Genomic DNA, 23,394 nt, shown 5'->3' with positions numbered 1-23,394 from the left:
ATAAGCCTGGTTTACACTAAATATTTGGATGGTAGGAAGGGCTGGTATGGGCAGGGAGTTCAGTAGCCCTTGACACCCTTCTGCCCTCTGGCCCTGCTTGGAGCAGGCACTGTGATTTACCCCTTGTCTGATGAGAGAGACATGCTGAACCCTGTGGCAAGAGATGCTGTAACACAGACCATTTGGAGGTGGTTGGAGCATGGGAACAGTGCTGCCTTAGGAAGGAAGGCCTGAAACAGAGAATAGACTTCATGCTTGTTAACCCATGCTATCCTTTCAAGGACACTCCAAACCATCATAAAACAGATCACTGTCAAAAGCAATCGTCCTACCTTCTCCCTGCCCAAGTTCCTTGTTCTTACTTTTTTTTGCTGCTTCCTTTCCCCAAACAGCTATTTTCTAACTTAGGTCAGCTCTCCCGATAGTGCGGAGGCAGGAATGAGGACCTCAAAGCAGGAGGAGGGCAAGACTGCTGCTTTCCCTCGAACTGCCAGGTTAAAACATCCACAAAACTCTGGCTTAAACTAGAGGCAGTCTTGTTATTTTAGGCAAACCAGTTTCTCAAGGTGCTCAGCTTCAGTGCACATTCTAGAGACACACTTTCTCTTGGCAGTAACTGATCACACCCGAAAATGTGGCCACTTCCCCAAGATACCCAAAAAATCTCCAGTCTAGGTAACCACCGACTTTAAACCAATTCTTGCTCATGAGGAGCCCCCCAGAGCTCTACATAGTTTTCCCGCGCCGGAAGGTAATGACGGGCGATAACTCGGCGAGGAGTCACAGCCGGGTTTCCCAACGGTGTCTGGACATGGTCTCCCTTGTGGGCTCGACACCTCCAAGCAGCGATCTTTGTGGTCCTTAAGAAAACAGCACGGGGGAATGAGAAGCTGATCCCCCCATCCTCCCCCGGAGGGTCCCTGCCAGGGCACGGCGAGACACCGCAGCATCCAGGCCGGCTCCGCGCACCCGCCCCGTGTCCCAGCCCCGGGTGTTACCGGGCTCCGTGTTGCTCCTCTCACCTCAACAGTGCCACCTAGTGCCTTTTAAAAATTATTTCAAGTGGAAACGGGGGCTCGAAAGTGGGGGAAATACGCCTTTGAGGCAGAGAGGAGTTACAAAGGGAAGGAGACCGTCCGTGCGAGCCAAAGCTGCTGGCAGGCGGTGGGGTGTGCTGTTAGCTGCTGACGCCCCTAGCTAACTGTAAACCATCAATAGAGCACAGAGTGAACATTTCTGGTTAAAAAAAAAAAATACTCGCAACTTTTAAAAAAACAGCACAATTTTCCAGTTCTTCTGGAACGTGTTTCCTCACTTTTTTTTTAAATGCAAGTGGCATGGCTATTAACACCAGTGAGAGCTTCCTTGGGTATTTACTACAGCAAATGTTTCCGAGAGTGAATGGGTAAAGCAGGATTGGAAACTGCAAAGTTCATCCATTCATAGAGGCAATTCCCTTATTAATAAAAAACAGCAGGAGCAAAAACTGTCCCAGCTGAATAGTGGCTGTGGGAAGGACAAGTCCCACACCCCAAGCCTAGAGATGCAGCCAGTGGGGTTTTCCCCCCTAACTGTGGGGCATGAAGAGGAAATCAGGTGGTGGCAACATACATGTATTGCGTTTCTCTGCAAAATTTACAAGTTAGCTAATTGAATTCCTGCCGCTGAACTGGTCCTTGGCTGAGATCATTTCAATGGGCAGGGTTGGTTCCTTTTTTTTTTTTTTCCTCCTTACAGGAGTTCCCTCCCCTCCTTCTTCCCATCCTCCGCCTATTAAAACAACTCAAGTCTCACTTGTTAAAAGACCCCATAACGTGGAGGAGGCAGAAAAGCAGCAGCAGCAGGAAAGAAAAAGACGTCTGGAAAATATTACCCGTTTGCTGCTGCTGCTGCTGAGAAACCTCATTGAAACTGTTACTCGGTCAGCAAGGCATCACCAAAGAGACTTTATCTGATGCTGTACATCTCTTAAACTTTCAGACGCTGCCTTGCAACTTCTCCAGGCTCCTGGCTAGCCGGGTTTGAAATAAGATCTTCAGCTTCGATCACGAGAAACTAACTCCTAATTTATTACTTCTAACTTTTTAAATTATTATTATTTGAAAAAAAACATCCCACAACTTTGAGCTAGAAACTGAAGCAAAGAAAGACAAATCCGTGGTAATTGTGAAAACACGTGGGAGAAAATGAGTAGGACTGAATAGCCTTAAACGATTTTATTTTCGGTTTTAATTATTTTTTATTTCTGAGCGTCTCATAAGTCCCTGAAAAGTGCGATTTGATCTTTTACCTCAAACTTGGAAACTGTTCAGCGGGAGCAACGGTACGTGAGACCACACAGCTGGCTGGAGCCCCTCTATGACCAAAGGACAGAAGGACAAACAAGGTAGGTGATTTATGATTACGCCTCTGTCACCTCAAGAGCAGAAGACCCTCTCCTCCCATCCCCACTATTCAAGGGAGGAAAGCAGAAACAGATCCCCAAAATACGAGTGGAGCTGGGGGAGGATCTTACCGGCTCTACGCTACGCTTAGTTGAGCAATGAATAGGACCGTGGTGAGGATGAATGAGGTTTTCAACTTCAACCCCACCTCCGTGTAATCCGTTAAAAATATTGCTGACCTTTAAGGTTTGCAGAAAAACCCCAACCAGCCAACCAACAAAACCTCAAACCCCAGACAAACCTAAAGCTAAAATAAAACCGAGCATCAGGTTATAAGCCTGGTTTACACTAAATATTTGGATGGTAGGAAGGGCTGGTATGGGCAGGGAGTTCAGTAGCCCTTGACACCCTTCTGCCCTCTGGCCCTGCTTGGAGCAGGCACTGTGATTTACCCCTTGTCTGATGAGAGAGACATGCTGAACCCTGTGGCAAGAGATGCTGTAACACAGACCATTTGGAGGTGGTTGGAGCATGGGAACAGTGCTGCCTTAGGAAGGAAGGCCTGAAACAGAGAATAGACTTCATGCTTGTTAACCCATGCTATCCTTTCAAGGACACTCCAAACCATCATAAAACAGATCACTGTCAAAAGCAATCGTCCTACCTTCTCCCTGCCCAAGTTCCTTGTTCTTACTTTTTTTTGCTGCTTCCTTTCCCCAAACAGCTATTTTCTAACTTAGGTCAGCTCTCCCGATAGTGCGGAGGCAGGAATGAGGACCTCAAAGCAGGAGGAGGGCAAGACTGCTGCTTTCCCTCGAACTGCCAGGTTAAAACATCCACAAAACTCTGGCTTAAACTAGAGGCAGTCTTGTTATTTTAGGCAAACCAGTTTCTCAAGGTGCTCAGCTTCAGTGCACATTCTAGAGACACACTTTCTCTTGGCAGTAACTGATCACACCCGAAAATGTGGCCACTTCCCCAAGATACCCAAAAAATCTCCAGTCTAGGTAACCACCGACTTTAAACCAATTCTTGCTCATGAGGAGCCCCCCAGAGCTCTACATAGTTTTCCCGCGCCGGAAGGTAATGACGGGCGATAACTCGGCGAGGAGTCACAGCCGGGTTTCCCAACGGTGTCTGGACATGGTCTCCCTTGTGGGCTCGACACCTCCAAGCAGCGATCTTTGTGGTCCTTAAGAAAACAGCACGGGGGAATGAGAAGCTGATCCCCCCATCCTCCCCCGGAGGGTCCCTGCCAGGGCACGGCGAGACACCGCAGCATCCAGGCCGGCTCCGCGCACCCGCCCCGTGTCCCAGCCCCGGGTGTTACCGGGCTCCGTGTTGCTCCTCTCACCTCAACAGTGCCACCTAGTGCCTTTTAAAAATTATTTCAAGTGGAAACGGGGGCTCGAAAGTGGGGGAAATACGCCTTTGAGGCAGAGAGGAGTTACAAAGGGAAGGAGACCGTCCGTGCGAGCCAAAGCTGCTGGCAGGCGGTGGGGTGTGCTGTTAGCTGCTGACGCCCCTAGCTAACTGTAAACCATCAATAGAGCACAGAGTGAACATTTCTGGTTTAAAAAAAAAAATACTCGCAACTTTTAAAAAAACAGCACAATTTTCCAGTTCTTCTGGAACGTGTTTCCTCACTTTTTTTTTTAAATGCAAGTGGCATGGCTATTAACACCAGTGAGAGCTTCCTTGGGTATTTACTACAGCAAATGTTTCCGAGAGTGAATGGGTAAAGCAGGATTGGAAACTGCAAAGTTCATCCATTCATAGAGGCAATTCCCTTATTAATAAAAAACAGCAGGAGCAAAAACTGTCCCAGCTGAATGCAGCGGGTGGAGCCGCCGGGCCCGGCCCTGCCCGCGCCGTCCCCCCGTGCCCACCCGCGGGAGTCCGTGCCTCCCCGGGGCCTCTTCCCGGCTGGAAAGCCCGTGGTGGCCTTCGGCGGGCCCCAGGGGCGCGTCCCCGCGCCGAGTCGAGCCTCAGGTGGTGTCGAGACCCAGCCCCTAAGGGCCTTCATACGCCTCCCCTCGTCTTGCCGGACTCCACAGCTGCGCCGGCAACGGGGGTGACGGGGACCGCGGGAGAGGATTTACCCCATTTCCCTGCCCAGGGAAAAGACCCCGATGTACTACAACCCCTCCTTCGGGGGCTGCAGGCACCCGCATCTCCCGCGCAAAGCCCGTCCTCTGCCACGGCGCCCCGCTTCATCGACTCCCGCCTTAGGGATCGCTTTTCCACAGGGACACGTGGGCTTTTCCTCCAGCACACACTGCGTGTAATGTGGATGCCTTGGGCCTTCTTTCAGGGACTGGATAGAACATTTCACGTGGGGGGAACGGCGCTGAAATGTGTTCCTTTTCCCTGAAAAAAATGCTCAAAATCCAGCCCCCACCAAGGTTAGAGGAGTTTTGCCACTGTTATCAATAAAGCCAGGATTTTATTTCATGCTACTAAACCTTTCTTATCCTACATGTAAGTGCAGAAAAACCTGGGGAAAGGTTTTCTCAGTGGGAAGAGCAGCTCTTCTGGATTCAGTGGAGTTTCTCATGCTTGTTCACCAGCAACTCAGCTGTTCATATTTATGGTGTGGAAGCAAAATTGCTTCATTTTGTTACTATTCAAGCTTAGTGTATAAAGCAGCAAATTACTTCTCCATTCAGTGTAGTGGGACTTGACTAAGTCAAACAAGATATGACGTGTGCTTTATAAACAAATTACAGGATAATAAACTATGAACACCAAATATTTATTTGCTGGATTAAGGCATGGAGTCATCAGTTTTGTGCCAAAAGCATCCATGGACTTCATAACCAGCAACAAGAAAACATTTCTAAACTAGATTTTTGTTTCACCACAATCCAAAAAATCTGAGTACAAATATGATTTACTTCTTGATTTATTTCTTAGAGCATTTGTGTGGAGTTTGGGGGGTTTTTTAACCTTTTTTTTTTTTTTTTTTTTTTTTTTTTTGAGGACAAATCCAGCCAGCAGCTCTAGAATTCATTCCACATTGGTTACTCAAACCTGTAAGAGACCAAATTTGGGCAGTTCAGTGGGAAACATATATTGAGCAGACAGGAGATTCTTGATTTGCTGATCAAAGCCTGTGCATGCAAATCCAGTTTGCCATCATTACTAATTCTGTTCTTTATTTTGAACCCAACCCCCAAGTTAATTTTAATCTTATGTGAGCCCTTTTCAGAAGATCACTGGCATGACAAAATCTGGAAGTGATAAATAACCAAAAGCACCAGATATGGTAACTCTGCTGTAGTAAAGATGTACAGATGTAACATAACTTTTCAGTTTCCTCTCTGCAGGCTGTAAAATAGAAGAGGGAGTCTGGACAGCTATTTTATGCTTGTAATTAATGTGTACCTGGAATAATTTGTACTTCAAAGATATTTTTTTTTCCCACCAAAATGAGTCTAATAACAAATCTAAATATGGGCTGAAAAACCATAACCCTCAGATGCTGCTTGTGTACACACACAGACAATGCATGTTTAAGGTCACATAGAGTAGGTGTCAGGCTGTGTGCGTGCACACACACACTCAAACATGCTCATGTCATTGAAGCAGCTGCTCTGTTGAAGCCAATGTAATTATTCTCACAAGTAAGAAGTTTTTTTCAAGGCTTACAGATGATACTCTTCATTTAGCTTTGTGCAAAACAGCCCTCTGTAGCTGTATGCACATATAGCCACGTGTGTCAGCTTTTATGTTGCCAACTTTACTTATCTCAGGCATCCTGCTGACTAAGAGTTACATGTTTAATACAGACAAACCCCTACGGACTATACCTTCAGGTGAATGTAGGCAAGGAAAATAGGAATTGGTGTGTTGGTTTTTGTTTCTCTTTTTTTGGAGGAAAAACAGTTATATAGAGAACCAGTGGGTCCTATATCACACCAGAAAGAGTAAGATTACAAGTACCAGTAACATAGGCCTTATGAAGGGTTTTGTAGACCTCCAGGAACCTCTTGCGTGATCATGATTCCCATTTTACAGGTGAGGAAGACAGAGAGGGGTAAATTCACTTACCCAAGGTCACCCATCAGGTGAATGGCAACAGTAGGAACAAAATCCAAACTGTCTGGGTCCAGTCCACTCTTAAGATTCTGTAATGTAAGAAATGCAGTGGTTAAGAACCATCTGACAACCTTTGTAAGGGAGATTAATCTCTATAATAAATTTTTTAAATGTATGCATACATTTTTATCATGGATATCCCAGAAATAGCAGCTTTGCAGAGAAAGATTTTTCTTTTTACTCCTGCACTACAGAACTGTAAGATAAATTACCCACTGATTTCCCTCTTCAGCAAAATACTTAAGTGCACACTTATCTTTAATGACATACTTACATTCCTTGCTGAATCCAAAGTCTCAGCACTGAGGTTCAGAGGACCATGACTAGTAGACATTCAAGAATTCAGCTTCTGTACAGACATGTTAAAATTAGACATTTGCAAAGGTGTTCAGTGCTCAGAATTTCTGATTGCAACAAAGATTTGCAGATGAGTCTGATGTGCAGATCTTGTATGAAGTTGGTTTGTATTATCAATTTATTTTGAATCAGGAGTGTGCTGTTGAAGCCAATGCTTCAAGCGCCCACCTCCAACCAAATTGCTTGGGTTTGTACTGCAAAGCAATCACTGGGCACACAAACTGGAGTCCTCTTGAATGAAACTAATTGGAAGAGGTACCTCTGGAGCACACTGTTCAGACCCTATTGGGTTTTCCATCCATGGGATCTGACTAAACTTAGTTCAGAGTAAAATATGAAAATGTTTGGAGGGTGGAGTTAGGCCCCCAGCACCAGATGTTTCTCTTTGCAGATCTGCTCCTGTAGTATTAGACTATTTGCTGATGTGACCATTAGCCCTAGATGTCTAGAGAGAGACACAGCTCTTTTGAACCTTTAGAAGTGAAGGGGACAAAATAAACACACTTGTGACTACACCTTTACTGTTGTCTCCTGGACAAATATTGACTTTGGCAGTGTCATGTTTTAGTCTTCAGACATTTGGAATTACAAGTGTAATTCTTTCAAACAACCTTCCAAATAATTACATTTAATGTATAAACTTCCTGTGTCTTCCCCTCTTGCTTTCTGATCTTCTGGGGAAAAGCTAGCCAGAAGTACTCCATGGCCATATGACTTCTGAAACAGATGATGTAGTGAGCTGCATCCCATGTGTTGCAAACAACCATTTTGACCTTCTGGCAGTCACTGGTTCCATGTCCTGTATCAGCAGATGCTGGGGAACACCTGATTGCATCCTTAGTCCTCATAGTAGCTACACAATGACTGGTGCAGAATAAAATGAACAGAGTGCAGATAATATTGATGTGTTCAGACACCAATACACAGGTTTTCTGGATATGCATTTGCCCCTATTCTGTTTTTACTCTCCTGATGTATTACTAACAAATCTTCTTTTTTTGCTTTGCCTCCTGACTGTGCAGAGGGATGAACTATCTCCAGGTCCTGTTACTCTCAGCAATGCATAAAATCTGATTAATAACCATATGGACAGACTGTGCAATATGATCTTGGAGGAGAGAAAGAGTGGTACTTTACCATGAAAGTCAGCAGTGTTCTTTGCTGAGTAAAGACCTAGCCCAATGCAGGACATAAGAACCTGACAAATTTCAGTCAAGTGTCTAGATCTTATTAAAGTTAGATCTATGTATGGTAGCTACAGTTAAATGCTAGCCTAAATATTTTTCTGTATAGAGAGAATTTAGGCATATTTTGCTATGTTCTTCTAATTTGAGATCAAAGGCATTATTCAGTCTGAGAAAGGAGTGTAATCTCTAGTGTTAGAGTTAATACCCCATCACTCTATGTACAATGTAGGTATCAGTCAGCTCTTTGTTAACTTGAATTTTTTTGTTAAAATAATGTTAGAAGACTACAACTTCTAATTATGTCAGTTATTAATAGTAATATAGAGTAAGTTCTTCTTTACAGGTGCGACCAAAACAAATATTCTTTGTGCGGCTTTATCAGGATGCCAAAAAAAAACCCAGTGCCAAACAGTTCACTAGGTGGACTCTGATGTCAAGTACATGCAAGGGTTCATTTCTTGGCCATGCTTTTCTGCAGGAGCCTCCAAAGAGAGTCACACGTTGCCTCCTCTTGTACAGTCACTACAAGGCACACATATACTTGGGACTCCTTGGTGAATCAAAACATGTCACTGAATCAGCAGCAGCCTACATAGCATTAGGATTTAGCATATGGCTTTCATACTTCATTTCTACTAGGTGCTCTAGCTAGCACTGATCACTCCATCCACGGAATAAACAGCTGCAAGATCAGAACAACAAATTGCTCAGTAGTAGACTTTGAAGCCTCTCTACATACACTCATCTTGTGCATAGAAACCTTGAGACTGTTTGCTGGAGGCTGTAAAAAGCTTGTACAGGGTTCAGCACTGCAGGGTTAGGTGAAGGTGCCCATAAATGATTTAGGTGCCCAAACTGCAGAGTAGAATTAGCAGTCGTGTCTCAGTCTTCCTATGCAGTACAGGGGAGACATAGGCACCCCCGAACACTCTGACACAGCCAGTGCAATCTTATTGCCCCCTGGAAATGTCCTTCACGGCTCATGCAAAGCAATGGACCCTCTGACTTCTTCCACTGCTAAATAGCTTTCACTCTTAAAAAAATAATAACAAAGAAAGAACATTGTAGGTACGACCTTCCTCTTCCTGCTTTACAGAACTGGTTAAAAACCTGCTCAGAAAGTACAAGATCCAAGTCTGTCTCCAGAGACAGTGAGGTAACCCACCAACACTCCTTCTCACCAGGTGAGGAGCTCTGTCCGTCTCCTCACTCTATCACCTGCCTCCCTTCTAGCAGCAGTTCTGTGTATATAGAAATGACCCGCAATTATTTTTGTGGATCCAGGAATATGGACTGGCTGCATGTCTTCCATGTGTTGAGCACCTCATACCCAGCCTAGACAGTGCTATTTTTCTTTTTTTAAGTGCTTCAGTGCCTATTTCGCAGGACAAACTTAATGAATTAAACCCCTCAAGGAACTGAAGATCCATTAGGCTGAGACATAAACAAAACACTAAGCTGCGCTGATCATCTGAGCTGATCATTCAAGGTGTGTACTGTACCCTCCACCAATTAGTTATCTGTAGAACAGGGCTGTAGCGATGGCATCTTTGCATATAAGCCAATACATTTTACTGAAAGAATAATGCTAGCACTTGGAAAGAGTTCTCATCAATTAAATGACTGAAGAATAATTGTGACTTTGAAAGTTAATGTCGCTGGTTTTCCTTCACCAAGTGTTTGACACATCTTGACTCGACATGGCATTGTTTTTGGCTTTCACTGTTAAAACACATTACTGTATGCTGGTTCTCTGATAATACTTGATTTTAGCTTGGTGTGACAAGTCTTACGAAGCATATCGGTTTACATTTCACTGTGTTAAGCCAGGCTAGGTACTCATAACAGCACTGTCTGACCTTGAAATCTCTGATGCAGCTATTCCCTACCCTCGGCACTAGCATTTGACTCAGCAGTTCATTTTTGGTCCCAGACTTATATAAGCGTCATTTCCTTTTAACTTTTTGGCTCAATTATTGGAGCAGGGTGGAGAGTTTTTGGCCATTGTTTGGGCATGTTCAAGTTGATAAAGATCAGTTCTTCTGGGCAAGCTATCAATAGCTCACATGCTAAAGCTTGAGAATATTGAGCAACTTTTTCCAGACTTTCCCTGAGATTCAGTCAGTTAAAAGACTATACATAAAAACCTCAATTGCACATACAAAGGGGAAAATTTCTTTGATGAAAGCCAGGAATTTAGATCAAAACACAGTTTATTTTCCCAAGGTTGACAGTGAAAGGATAGGGGGAAAAAAAATGCTGTTTTATTAAGACCAGAAATCCATTTCTTGATCTTAAAAGACTGGGCTTTTGCAAGGGAGGGAAGCTGTGCTGTAATGACAAGATCAGAGAATTCATTTATTTCTTTTTTTCTTTTGTGCAGAAACACTTCATAGGAAGAGAAAAGCAATGGCAAATTAATATAATAGAAGCCTGGTACAGTATATAGTCAGTCAAATGTAAATGTCCCAGATCTTAATCTAAATCCTGTGAGCTCTACCCATATAAGTGGTCTATTTATTTCAGCCATATTCTTAATTCTTAATGCAAGCAGACTTTAGCCGCTACTCACTAATAGTAATTTTCTGTTTCTGGCAAGAGAAGTAGTGGACCCCAAATGGGAAAGCAGAGTACAACTGCACTGTTAATGAAACATTTGCACCATTAATGAAACGTTTACCTTGATGTTTGTGACCTTCAGCATGCTTGAGGGATTAATAAACACACAGGCTATTTGACTTCAAGGTAATCTAGAGGGGATCCATTACTTAATCTATTTTCTAATGTGAGTCTATTTTGGGCACTGAGCTTTAATTCACCTATAGTGGTGGAAAGCATAAGCTGTCTTTTATTAGGCTTCTTTATGACCCCTGTTGTAAAAGACTTTCAGACAGGCCAGAGCAGGGATGGTCCCTTTTGCTGGCGGGTGATTACTGCACCTGTTGGAACCCAGTCGTAAGTATTTGAGGAAGTCCTAGAGATAGGGTCCAATTTCTTTAACAGTGTCTCCAAATATACATTTAAGAGGCTTCCTCCTGTCTTGTAATTAAAGACCCTAAATAGCCAGTGGAAAAAAAAGGATAGCCTTTGTAACCTCAGACTTTATGCTCGCCTGGTTTATTTTTATTTTGTAAGTTATTCTGCATTGACTTTTTTTTTTTTTTTTTTTCCAAGCCTGTAACTTTTCAGGCACAAATATAATTGATGACAGCTATACTGCTGCAGCTTGGTAGTATTTTTTCAAGAAAGAGTTAAAGGCATATATGATGTAAGGAAATACTGTTCCAATTTCAGCTTTGGCCAACAGATGGTGAAACAAACATGATCAGCAGACAAGCAAAATGATAACAGCAGGGAAAATATGAATAATAGTAAGAAAACACAAATATTAGGTCCATTACTGTGAGAGGCCTGAATTCAGCAAAATATTCAAGCATGAGTTTGAGATTCATTGACTTGCAATACACTTGCTGGGTTGGCCTTAAACAGACATTATGTTTTAGGTGCTTTACGTCAAATGCATCAATTGACATAAAACATTGTCATTAACTTTCCTGTAATTCTAAGAAAGCTGTTGAATAAAATGCTTAATGTGGTTATCAACAAAAAGCAGTTAAGTAGTAATATATTCTGCCTGTCTGCCTGACTACACTGTTTGTCTCAAGAATACCAGGGCACCCTCCATACCAGCCAGCTCCTCCATAGCCCAGACCTTAGGTTAGAAGATTTTACAGCCAGGTAATGTAAATATGCAGAAGTGATCAGAAGCAACTGATGTTTTAATGAATTTCTGAGTCCAGGGTGGAGTCTTGGCTCTGTTAAATTAATGCGTAATTTTGCCACAGACTTAATCTCCATCAAGTTTTAGCCCTATACACACATGCTCACAAGTGCATATATCTGTGTACACAAATGCATGAATAATACATTTTTGCAAAGGTATTGAGAAGACCTTTTAAAGCAGATGTCTGATTATATAAATATAAATATAAATTATAAATATAGTCAGACATCTGTTTAAGAAATTCTAAATACATTCAGACATCTGTTTTAAGAATGTCTTTCCAATATTTTTGCAAATATAACTAAGCGACAGAAGCAATTCGGGGAGGAATGCAGTCATGACATGGATGGGGGATGAGGAGGGGCTGCCCAGACGTTCAGCTGTTCTACTCGCCCATGACCATATGAAGTGAGTGGTGGCCCAAAGGCCCATTCTCCACCCCACCCCCCGGGTAATATGACAGAGCATCTCATTCAGCAAGCCCAGGCTGCCAGAATAATTTCCTGACACAGAAAGCACCTTCTGTGAGGACATTACGAACAGTAGAAAATATCCCTGGTACATTAAGTGTATTTGAGTCTTACTTTACACAGAAGAAGTACTGCAAAGAGATATTAAGTTGAGCAAGGTGATGCAGTAAGTCCCTGACACAGTCAGAAAAGCACAGGGTGTATCTGTTGATGCTGAGCTCTATGTTGTAGCCACGTGCACCCCTTATGTGTTCTTATCTCAGCAAGTGGTGGCTCTGCTAACGGTTCCCATGCTTCTTTCCAGATGTATTGTGAGAGGTTTATATGTATCCTGAGAATACTTGGAACCACACTCTTTGGGGTGTCCCTCCTGCTGGGAATCACCGCTGCTTACATTGTTGGCTACCAGTTCATCCAAACAGACAACTACTACTTCTCCTTTGGACTCTATGGTGCTATCCTGGCATCACATCTCATCATCCAAAGCCTGTTTGCCTTCCTAGAGCACAGGAAAATGAAGAGGTCGCTAGAGACTCCAATCAAGCTGAACAAAACAGTTGCCCTTTGTATTGCTGCCTATCAAGAGGATCCTGACTACTTAAGAAAATGTTTACTTTCTGTGAAAAGACTGACCTACCCTGGAATTAAAGTTGTTATGGTCATTGATGGAAACTCAGAAGACGACGTTTACATGATGGACATTTTTACTGAAATCATGGGTAGGGACAAATCTGCCACTTATATCTGGAGTAATAACTTCCATGACAAAGGTCCAGGTGAGACAGAGGAGTCTCACAGAGAGAGCATGCAACACGTATCTCAGCTGGTCCTGTCCAACAAAAGTGTTTGCATCATGCAGAAATGGGGTGGAAAAAGAGAAGTAATGTACACAGCATTCAAAGCACTGGGGAGAAGCGTGGATTATGTACAGGTAGGTATTAGAGCACCAGGTCAGTGCCAATTCAAACACACTTTGAAAGAAAGCAGCTTTTGTATATTTTGTGCAGCATGTTAGAGGCCATCCTAGTCCCTGATGAACACAGTGCTCCTTTCAGTCTGTTTGGAAACAGCTTGACTGTTAAAAGCATATTTTGCTACCTTTTAAAATGGTCAGTCTACCTGTGAATATGTTAAATCTGTGCACCAGCTACTGCAGAAATCTGAAAACCTTCCCCTCAGTTCTGTCCCCTCATCCAAATGGTTTTGCTTCAGACAAAGTCAGTGGCCTCCTGAAGACCCCATCTCTGCTTCTCTAAGGTTTTATTTCGTGAGTTTGTTAGCAGCCTCATATGCAAACAGACAGACAGGTATTTGGTGGCACTAGGGGATATCTTGGAGCAGTGGTGGAGTCTGTAAAATAGATGGGGATATTGTAAAGGGCTTCAAAGGCCAGGCAGAGTATTCAATAAAAGGGTCAATGTGCAGTCTTGAAAGAAAGATTTCTTCAGCTAAAGCCTGAAGGAGCTTTTGCTTCATCACTTACAGCTGCATTACCTCACTCACCGCGACTTGGCCTTTAAAGCCCTTATGACACTATTCACTTAAAAATGAATTAGGCTGGGTCCTCTCTGCCTGTTTCCAAGCAGCAGAGACACATTTATTTCCAGCTGCCTTGGATCCCATGAAAGATTTTCTATGTTTTTGCCTTACACATGGAAGCACTCCTCCTGCAAACAGCCCTGCTGACTGTAGAAAGGGGAAGAGGTCATGTGTGGAGGCAGGCGGGTGGGATCAGGATCTCACACTGGACAGTGAGGATCCTTGCTTATCGATCAAGGTCAGCAAGGCTCATTTGACTAATCCCACTGAACATGAGATGATTTTTCTAATTAACCACCGTCAGCCATTCTCACCTTCTCCCAGTGGCCTCCTCCAGTGGAGCAGCAGCTCCCCGTGAGGTGCTCTCTGCTGGCTCTGAGGCAGCTCAGGGCTAAGCCATAGGTGTTTCTGGGGCCCATGCCCAGCCTTACATGGGGGGGGGTGCATGCTTGGCACAGCACAGCATCCACGAGCACAGAGTCCAAGGGATGCAGAGGTTGCCAGTAGCCAGGCTGAGAGCAGTGGGTCCTCCACACACAAGAGGGGCAGAAACTGAAGAGTGCTGGGAACTGCTCTGTTATTGGGGCTGGGAGAGTAAGGCAAAGGTTTAAAACCCATCCCCTACCACTTCCAAAACTGCAACTTATTTATTCTCTGAAAACAATGGTCTCAAGCACTCCATTGTCCGCACTTTGGTTCTGTGCTATGAGGGACTACGATGGGATAAAAATGCCATTTTTCTTTATTAGCATGGTTTTATAATCACATCACACAGAATTATCAGATTGCAGAGAGAGAAGCAGAGAGGAAACAGATTCATCAAAAGTTTCCTCCCTCAGTCCAGCTCTTGCATTTGTTCAGGGAATGTGGAAAAAAGTGGTTTTATTTCAACAGTCATAGCATAAACTGAGAAAATGGAAGATATTTCTGGTCTTTCAGTCAATTAACACTCCTGACCCAGCTCAGAAGTCCTAATGAACATGCCAGGAACTGTAATACTGCTGTAAGCAGCCACCAAAGGCTGCAGTAATGATTAATGTCACATCTACAGTCACAATCTACATTAGACACACAGCACCTTGGTGGCCCTGGCTATTACACAGTCATGATACAATGCAGCTAAAATGTGGCTCTGTTTTATGAGTGCATGAATATTGAGACATTTTGAATGGTTCTTTGGGGGTACCCAGGGTAAATTACTCTAAACAGGCCCAACATTTTAAGGGCTGAGCAATCTGCCTTGATGATCAAGCCCTTGAAACAGTGGTCCAGTCAGCACCATTGCCCACCCCTGAAACTCTGGGCCTTATGGTTCTTAAAAGACACCTTGGGTTTATGGACAATCATAAGCAGTCAGACCAATGCAGATAATGAGCTGTTGCTCATTAGTGGCATCTTATTAAATAGCTGAAACTGCTGTGAAGGATTATTTCCACTGTGGAGGAGATTAGGAGGTCTCAAGCAATCAGGTAGTGAAGTTAAACTGAGAGATATCATCTCCAGGCAGCCAGAGTGCAATTCGTCTTGGCTTGATGGAGCTACCTGAGTGGACAGTCCAGCACAGCCTGAACTTCAGAGAGCAGCTTAGATAAAACACCACTGGTTACAACGAGTATATGAACAGCTCACTTAAGGTTGAGTGTCCCTTTCATGCAACTCTGTGGCCCAAGGTAGTAATTTCTAGGTCACTTAGCCCTTATGTGGAAAGATGGCAAATTTCCTCTTGGGCTGTGCTGGGCCAGCCCTGGCTGGGCAGACCTTGGTTTTATTTGGGTTTCTAAGTGTCTGTCTTTCTCTGGGCGTGTCCTCTTTTCACCTGCAAAAACCTCATCCAGCTGGAAAACAATGGCTTGTCAGGTTTGCCCCAGAAACCCACTGTGCTGGCATCCCCAGGATGCATGCTGGTAATTTGTAACTAAATCCAGTGTTTTCAGGATTCCTTAGCTCTTATTAGTCATGTTGCTTATGGGCAGGTCTTCGGCTATAGATAAATGCATCTGATGGGGTGGGGGTTGCTCAGCCACATCAAATGACAGGCACTGGAGGCTGATCTCAGCCCACCACTCATGGTCACAAGAAATGGGATGAGTGTCACTGCCTGAGCCCTGGGTACTCAGCAAACTACAGATCCCCTGGACTGGTCTGTCCAGGAAGCCCCAGATAAAATATACACATCCTTTCCCCTCTTTAGCAGAATTGGTTTGCTTCCTTTCTATCAACAAGTGCTGTCACTGATGACAGCTTTCCAGCAAAGCTGGAGGCACACCTTGGCCAAGTTACAAAGATGCTCCTCGGGATGAGTTTTTGAGGAGAGGAGCTGGATGCATCAAGTTAGCAGGAGCTGGAGATGCTTGTGGCTTTTCTTCTGATAGAAATATGAGAGCTTTCATCACCTTTCTTCTCTTGACCCCCTCTGAATGAGCATGGAGGGGGAGTATGTTGGCAGACATGCAGCTGGATCCCAAGTTATGCAGCCCACCTATCCCAGGTAACTTCCCTGCTTGAGTCAGGTCCATGCTCTCCTCCTCCTCCACAGACCAGACATGAAGGTTTCCACTCCTCTGGAGTGAGAGGGTTTAGGCTGAATTGAAAGTCTGGACAAAAGGACACCAGAATTAGGATACCAGATATGAAGCCTCACCAGAATCTGATTTAATACATTATTCATGCAGAGCTACAGGCTTTTGCCCCTGTTGTCACCTTCTGAAATCACAGGAATGAACTGGAATCACAGGGATAAACTGGAAGCAGTAGGACAGGATTCAACTGGCCAGAGGGGTGTATCTGGGACAGCCTTCTCTGCTCCAGTTTCTGGATGTCTGTAAAATGAGTTTACACACAACAGGGGCACCACTTTCAGCAGCAGCAGCTGCAACAAGGAGACACCTGCTTGTTTTAAACAGGCTGCAGCCCATGTAATTCTCCTCCAAGTAAAGGAAAGCAATGTCAGCTGCATCGCAGATCAGCCAGCCTGTCTAAGTCCTCCTCCTACTCTCTGGAGGAAAACCAATTCCTAATGTACACAATGTTTAGTTGACTAGGAGTGTTTGTGTGGCTGAAACGCCTTGTGTGTGTCATCTATTTCTGCCCTAGTCTCATGGAGTACCGCACTTTGGGACTAGCTCCTTCTGGCTTTACATATTTTGTATAAGGATGCCAGAGGAAAATAGAAAATAATTTTTATATATCAAATGTCAAATCCCTGCATTACTAATAACACACCACACATCTAAAATTAAAAATGAGTTTGTTCTGGAATCCAAAATACATATCTTAAAAGCCTTCTGTGAGTGCAAGAACTATTAGGTTTCTTCTCAGACTCCTAGTTGACTTTTTCTTTTTTATAACAAGTGTTTGGAATTTAACTCCTCACTCCTTTCCTCATATGGCAATGTGAAACATTTGACCAGAGTGCTCCGACCAAGCAGCCAGTGCAGGGAAACCCATGTCAGGGCTCAGCAGGAATCTGCCACACACCCACAAATATTGTCTTGCTCCACAGTGCCCCATCTCTGAGAGCTCATCTTATTTGAAGAAGCCAGCCCAGTATGCCAGTAAAACAAATAAAGCTGATACAGGAGAGAGGATTGTTTGCATGCACAGCCCTAACAAGCTCTCTTTCATTCAGCACCACTCCTTGCTGCCCGATACAAAGTCTTTAACAGAAATATCAACACAGACTCCAAAGTGAGATTAAATTGCATTCAGAAGAATAGGTGTTTAGAGTCACTACAATCACTTGCATGATTTTTATTTTCTTCTCTAGCACATTCCTTAAACCATTTTTGTTCTTGTTTTGTCTCACTTGTAGGTCTGTGATTCAGATACAATGCTTGATCCAGCCTCATCAGTGGAGATGGTAAAAGTTTTAGAAGAAGATCCAATGGTTGGAGGAGTTGGAGGTGATGTGCAGGTGAGTATAACGATTTTCAGATTAACAGAGGGATTTCAGCAACTATTTGCACTGGCTGGAATAGTGTTGAATATACTGTGATACCATTATAGAGGTTCTTATGATACCTTTTCTGTCAGTTGAACAGAAACTCTTACTTGGATGTGAGTACTGTATATTTTTAACACCCATAGAAAGCAAACAAATATTATTCTGCCCCATATACGTGAAAAGTGAGGCACTGGCATTGTCGGGACTGTTGTGGCATCTTTGAGTCTCTGGGTATAACTGCTTGCTCAGGGTACCAAAGAAAAGCTATAGGGGAGCAGGGAACTGAGAACACGTCTCCCAAAGCCAAGGCCAGCACCCCAAGCACTTCAATTATGCTGCTGTTGGCAGCCAAGATTGTTAGGAATAAAAGCCTTTTTGAAATGCAGTGCACTATGTATTGTTGGGTTTCCTCCGCATCTCTGTCAGTCAGGACAGTGGAAACCCCCCAAGTCAGTCCAGCTCCACTGCTGTTAGGATTTCCAGCATTGACAAGTTTGCTGACAACTACAGCAAAAGGCTGTTCATTCCTTTTGACACAATTGCTTCTGCCCCAACTCATAAAGAAAAAATGCATATTCATATTTCAATTGGCCTTAGGATCGGTCCCCCATACTCAGCTGGGCTTTTATGTGAGACAGAGGAGAATGGGCCATCTATATGGGCAAGCACTTACTAATGAACACTCTAGTAGTCAGAAGTATTTCGGGCATGTGGCTCTTAACTCCAGAAACTAAGATCTCCACAGAAGCCTGAATATCTTTGCGGCTCTGGACTGACCACGAATCAGGCATCACATTCACCCTACACATGTGAGATGCCAAGCACGTGTGAGTACAACTGGAAGGAGACAGTACAGGTTCAGCTATGACAATGAAGGTTCATAAGCATCTGCGGGGAGAAATGGGAAGGCTCTGAGCTTTTTTTTTTTTTTCCCCAATTCATTTTCCAGCATATACCAAATATATTTGAGCCAAGATTGAGCCTATCCCTGAGCCCTGCTTCTTCTAAGATGTTCTGGAATTAAATTGAAACAGAGACAAGATTGTCCCTTGGCCTTCAAACCTGACAGAAATTAGGGCCATCAGAGCAAAAGACTATTTTTTTTCTAGTTGTAGGGAAATTCTTTCTAGCTGTAGAAGGTCACAGATTCCTCCAAAAATCCCCACACTGAGAAGATATCAGTGCACAGCTGGCACAGCCACCCTGCTACATACTTCCTTGTTACATTCCCCAGCACAAGGTGTGTGGTGAGAACCTGGATGTCAAGACATGGGCTTGGGCATCTGCACATGCTCATACCTCCATTGAGTGTTCATACTCCTAGACTATGTCTATATTTTATTTTAAGTGTAGGCCTAAGCTTCAGGTCAGCTTTGGGGCATACAGAAGAGAGAGACGGAGACTGAGACCTTTATGCAAACCAAAGCAAGACTCTACTGGAGTATCACAGTATGTCTTGGGGCAACATAGCAGGGCTGGTACTACAGAGACAGAACAGGTTGTTCCTCAGAGGGCCTAATGTCAGATATAGGGACATAGTCCAGGGTTAAACCTCTAAGGCCAGCCTTATGATGCTAGAAATGAAGGCCAAAGACCATGTGCTCAGTCTTTCTCATGCTCTGGCATAGCTTTAGGAGGGCTGGAAGAAGTCCTGCTAGTCCCAAAGATGGAGGGGTGCAGGGAGGGCTGAGAAGCAGGAGGCCACATCTGGAACTCCACCATCTCCTCCCACGAGAGGCTGAGTCCAGCAGGTCCTTAACTGGGGATGAAGAGAAAGGAAGAATGATCCAGAAAAGAAGTTTCTTGGTGGAGAACAGGAAATGTTGTGAGGAAAAAGGAACATTTTGGTGGAACAGCCTTTTGAAGGTTTCATCTTGCCCTTCCTGTCAATGTTCTGGGTGTATAGGTGACTCCTGAATTCACCATCAGTTGGACACAGGAGTGAAGTTCCCCCTGTATTTCAGCTAATGCTGCTCTAGTCTCTGTAAATCCCTTATTGATCCAATGTGTATATTTTCTTTCTCAAGAGCTCATTTAAAATGAAAACTTTTTTTATTTTGCAGATTCTGAACAAATATGATTCCTGGATCTCCTTTCTGAGCAGCGTGAGATACTGGATGGCATTTAACATAGAACGAGCCTGTCAATCCTATTTTGGCTGTGTACAGTGTATCAGCGGACCTCTGGGAATGTACAGAAACTCTTTGCTCCATGAATTTGTGGAAGATTGGTACAATCAAGAATTTATGGGCTCCCAGTGCAGCTTCGGAGATGACAGGCATCTAACTAACAGAGTCCTAAGTCTGGGCTATGCAACGAAATACACAGCTAGATCCAAGTGCCTTACTGAAACACCAATAGAGTATCTCAGGTGGCTGAATCAGCAGACCCGCTGGAGTAAATCGTACTTTAGAGAGTGGCTTTATAATGCAATGTGGTTCCACAAGCACCATTTGTGGATGACCTATGAAGCTGTAATCACTGGATTCTTTCCTTTCTTCCTTATTGCCACAGTCATTCAGCTCTTCTACAGGGGAAAAATCTGGAACATCCTCCTCTTCTTGTTGACAGTTCAGTTAGTGGGCCTGATAAAGTCTTCCTTTGCCAGCTTCCTTAGGGGCAACATTGTCATGGTTTTCATGTCACTCTACTCAGTGTTGTACATGTCAAGTTTACTGCCAGCAAAGATGTTTGCAATTGCCACGATAAACAAAGCAGGGTGGGGCACGTCAGGAAGAAAAACCATTGTAGTTAATTTTATAGGACTCATTCCAGTCTCCATTTGGTTTACAATCCTCCTAGGTGGCGTAATTTTCACTATCTACAAGGAATCAAAAAAGCCATTTTCTGAGTCAAAACAGACAGTTCTCATCATTGGCACAATACTCTATGCATGTTACTGGGTTATGCTTTTGACTTTGTACTTGGTTCTTATCACCAAATGTGGCAGGCGGAAGAAAGAGCAACACTATGACATGGTGCTAGACGTATGATGTTTCCGTGGAAAGTTACCCAGAGAGTTGTAAAGCAACCCAACGACCTTGTAGTATCTGTGGCATCAGATGAATGTTGCCAAGGGAAATGGATCATTGCTGCTGGGAATAGGACATTTATATTCCTCTGGGTTCATTTTCATCCTGCCAAAGTAAAAAAAAAAATAAATAAAAACAATACAAAATGATTTATTTTTTTTTTCCAAGGGGGGGAAGATGTAAACCACACAGTTTCGACCTGTTCGCAAGAAAATGGGAGAACTTCTATGTTTATGCACTTTTTTATTGTGCATACGCCTGACAGTGTTATGTTCTATATACCTCACTGGTCATGCTTATGTGTGTGGACAGGAAGGAGAGGAGAATCGAGAAAAGGATCTTACAACCCCTTGCAACCTAATTTATGAACTTCTCTTTTTTTATAGTTGTTTATAGGAAGGGTCTTTTGTGTTAGGCTGCCAAATGTAATGCCAAAGGTAAATTTTAAGAGGCCATTGGCTGAGCTGTATTTTTATATTATTGTATTATTTGTGTGTGTGTATTTTTAAGCCAACTTTTTTTTAAATCACATATTTTATATTTTACTATCTGCCAAAAAAAGCTGCCTCCCCAACATTTTGTTCTTTAGCCTTTTTAAGTACGTTTGGGAAAAAAAAAATAATACCTTCTCCCCCCAGAAATTGTGCTGAATTTAGATTGTTCACAACAGCAAGATTAAAAAGTCTCTCTACATTTTTGCAACTGATGAATGGTTATTTCTGTGAAAAAGCATTTAAATGCGCTCTTTGAAGACATTTATTAGGAAAGGCCCAACATTGTCAGTTTTTGAATACAAGCATATTTGTGCATAAAAAAGGCCAAAGGGGTAGATATGTGCAATTTGGAGTTTTGTTTTGGATGACATTGTAAAAGGGAAATTTGCTTCTCTGCTGAGAGCATTAGTTCCCCGGCATGCACAATAGCCATAAAGCAAAACAAGCCTCCATGTCATTGGAAAAGACATTGCTCTAGGAAAGCTCCCACTGATTTTATATGGGACCTGAGAAGTCAAAAACTTCTGATGTGGATAAATACTTGGACACCCAAAACTAATATTGACTTCACTGATGGTCATAGTTGTTCATAATCTGCTTGTACCAAACAGAGAGTTCAGATTTTTGAGTTTAAAAAGAAATACATGGAAGGAAAACTTATCAACACTTTCAAAATGTGGGTGTCTCACTATAAACTTCTGCCCTTTGTACAGTTTATAGAAAATACAAAACATCAGCTTCTCTGACATCCAGTGTAATACAGACCCCAGTACTGAGCCTAATAATTTGTGTTTGACTAGAGCATATCTACCAGAAAAGAAGCCAATTTTTTATCAGAAAACATCAAGCCTTAGCCAATCTGTCACTTCCTTGGTGCCTAATCATCAGTCTTGGACATTTTTTTTGGACCATGGTTTTAAGAAATAATATTCAGGACTAAATTCTGTAGTCCTTCACCAGCCAAAGGAATGTGGCATTGAGCCCTAATATACTTTATAAAGAGCAACAGAAAGCCAGCTGTGTACAGACACATGCCCTTTTTAGATTCTGGTATTAAAAGCACTGTGGTAAAGCAGAAATCAGCATATGATGCTTAAAGAATTTAGAAGCATTTTCAGCTTCTCTTTTTTATGCAGACATGAATAGATTCTGCTGTAGAATGAACTGCACACACACTACCTTATTTGTCTGATTATCTTGAGGTACATGATTGCTTGAAAGTCATACTAATATTATGTTAATGATTGGAGAGTTGATTCATGTTGATTACAAAATAGAACAGTATTAAAAAAAGCAAAAGAAACAGTAAAAATAAAAAAAAAAAAAAACACTTGACTATGCCTTTTAACTATTTATGATGTAAGTTAAAGCTTGGGTTAACATTCAAATGTCAAATAAATCCTCTCATTCTATAAAAAGATTGAATTAATTGCCTGTATTTATTCTAGCAATTATTCAATGTACTTCCAATATAGGTTGTATAGTATAATTGTTACTTTCATAAATAAAATATTTTTGATAAGATTATGACTAATTCATGGTATTTCTGATCAGCACTTCTGCTCTGAAGTCATAAATCTGCACGGCTTGAAGGCTGTTGTTATCATGTCACCAGCCTGATTTCCAAGTACAAATTTGCCATAGTGCAGCAGAGCACCTGGGCAGTACGTGCCAAGGACTGGTCCCCGCTCCGAGAGGCAGCACACTGTATGGGTAACACCACGAGTCTCTGCCTGCTTCTGCCAGCAACTGTTAGATGAATTAGGTCAAAACACTTCCTTCCCTTTTTCCCCAGCTTCTTGATTTGCAAAACAGGAATAGCAATCCAGTCTCCCTTTGGGAAGCACTTTGAAGTTTATGACCAAAACGTACTTTACATGAGGGCTGATATTTTCCAGCCCTCCTGTCCTCTCAAAGTTACTACCCTCCATAGCTGGGGAAACAGAGGAGGACATGTACGTGGCCTTCTACTACTCCACATTACTGCTATTTTTCAAGACCAATTTGCCCTGGCACTGCTGAAGGGCATGTATGTATTTTCTATCTCTGAGGGTTATGGGAAGCAGCCACTGGCAAAGGGACAGAGTGGGCACAGGGCAAAGT

General features: G+C 43.1%; 1 protein-coding gene across 1 annotated transcript; it reads left to right on the top strand.

Annotated features, from left to right (window-relative positions):
- The first annotated feature begins 1,841 nt into the window (after window positions 1–1,841).
- Window positions 1,842–22,809, top strand: HAS2 (hyaluronan synthase 2). Its single transcript, XM_026843689.1, has 4 exons — window positions 1,842–2,386; window positions 12,588–13,214; window positions 17,634–17,735; window positions 19,829–22,809. Exons 2-4 carry the CDS (start codon window positions 12,588–12,590, stop codon window positions 20,756–20,758), a joined length of 1,659 nt encoding a protein of 552 aa, XP_026699490.1. The 5' UTR covers window positions 1,842–2,386; the 3' UTR covers window positions 20,759–22,809.
- The last annotated feature ends 585 nt before the right edge of the window (window positions 22,810–23,394 follow it).

This window comes from Athene cunicularia (assembly GCF_003259725.1).
Source record: "Athene cunicularia isolate RWA chromosome 2 unlocalized genomic scaffold, athCun1 chr2_part1, whole genome shotgun sequence".
In the NCBI taxonomy this organism is placed as follows: domain Eukaryota; kingdom Metazoa; phylum Chordata; class Aves; order Strigiformes; family Strigidae; genus Athene; species Athene cunicularia.
This window is presented reverse-complemented; position numbering and strand designations above follow the sequence as displayed.

Excerpts from the sequence above, each read along its gene's own strand:
- HAS2 (XM_026843689.1), top strand. The coding sequence starts at position 12,588 with ATGTATTGTGAGAGGTTTATATGTATCCTGAGAATACTTGGAACCACA. Across the intron at positions 13,215-17,633 it reads GAAGCGTGGATTATGTACAG|GTCTGTGATTCAGATACAAT; the intron begins GTAGGTATTAGA and ends TCTCACTTGTAG. Across the intron at positions 17,736-19,828 it reads GAGTTGGAGGTGATGTGCAG|ATTCTGAACAAATATGATTC; the intron begins GTGAGTATAACG and ends TTTATTTTGCAG.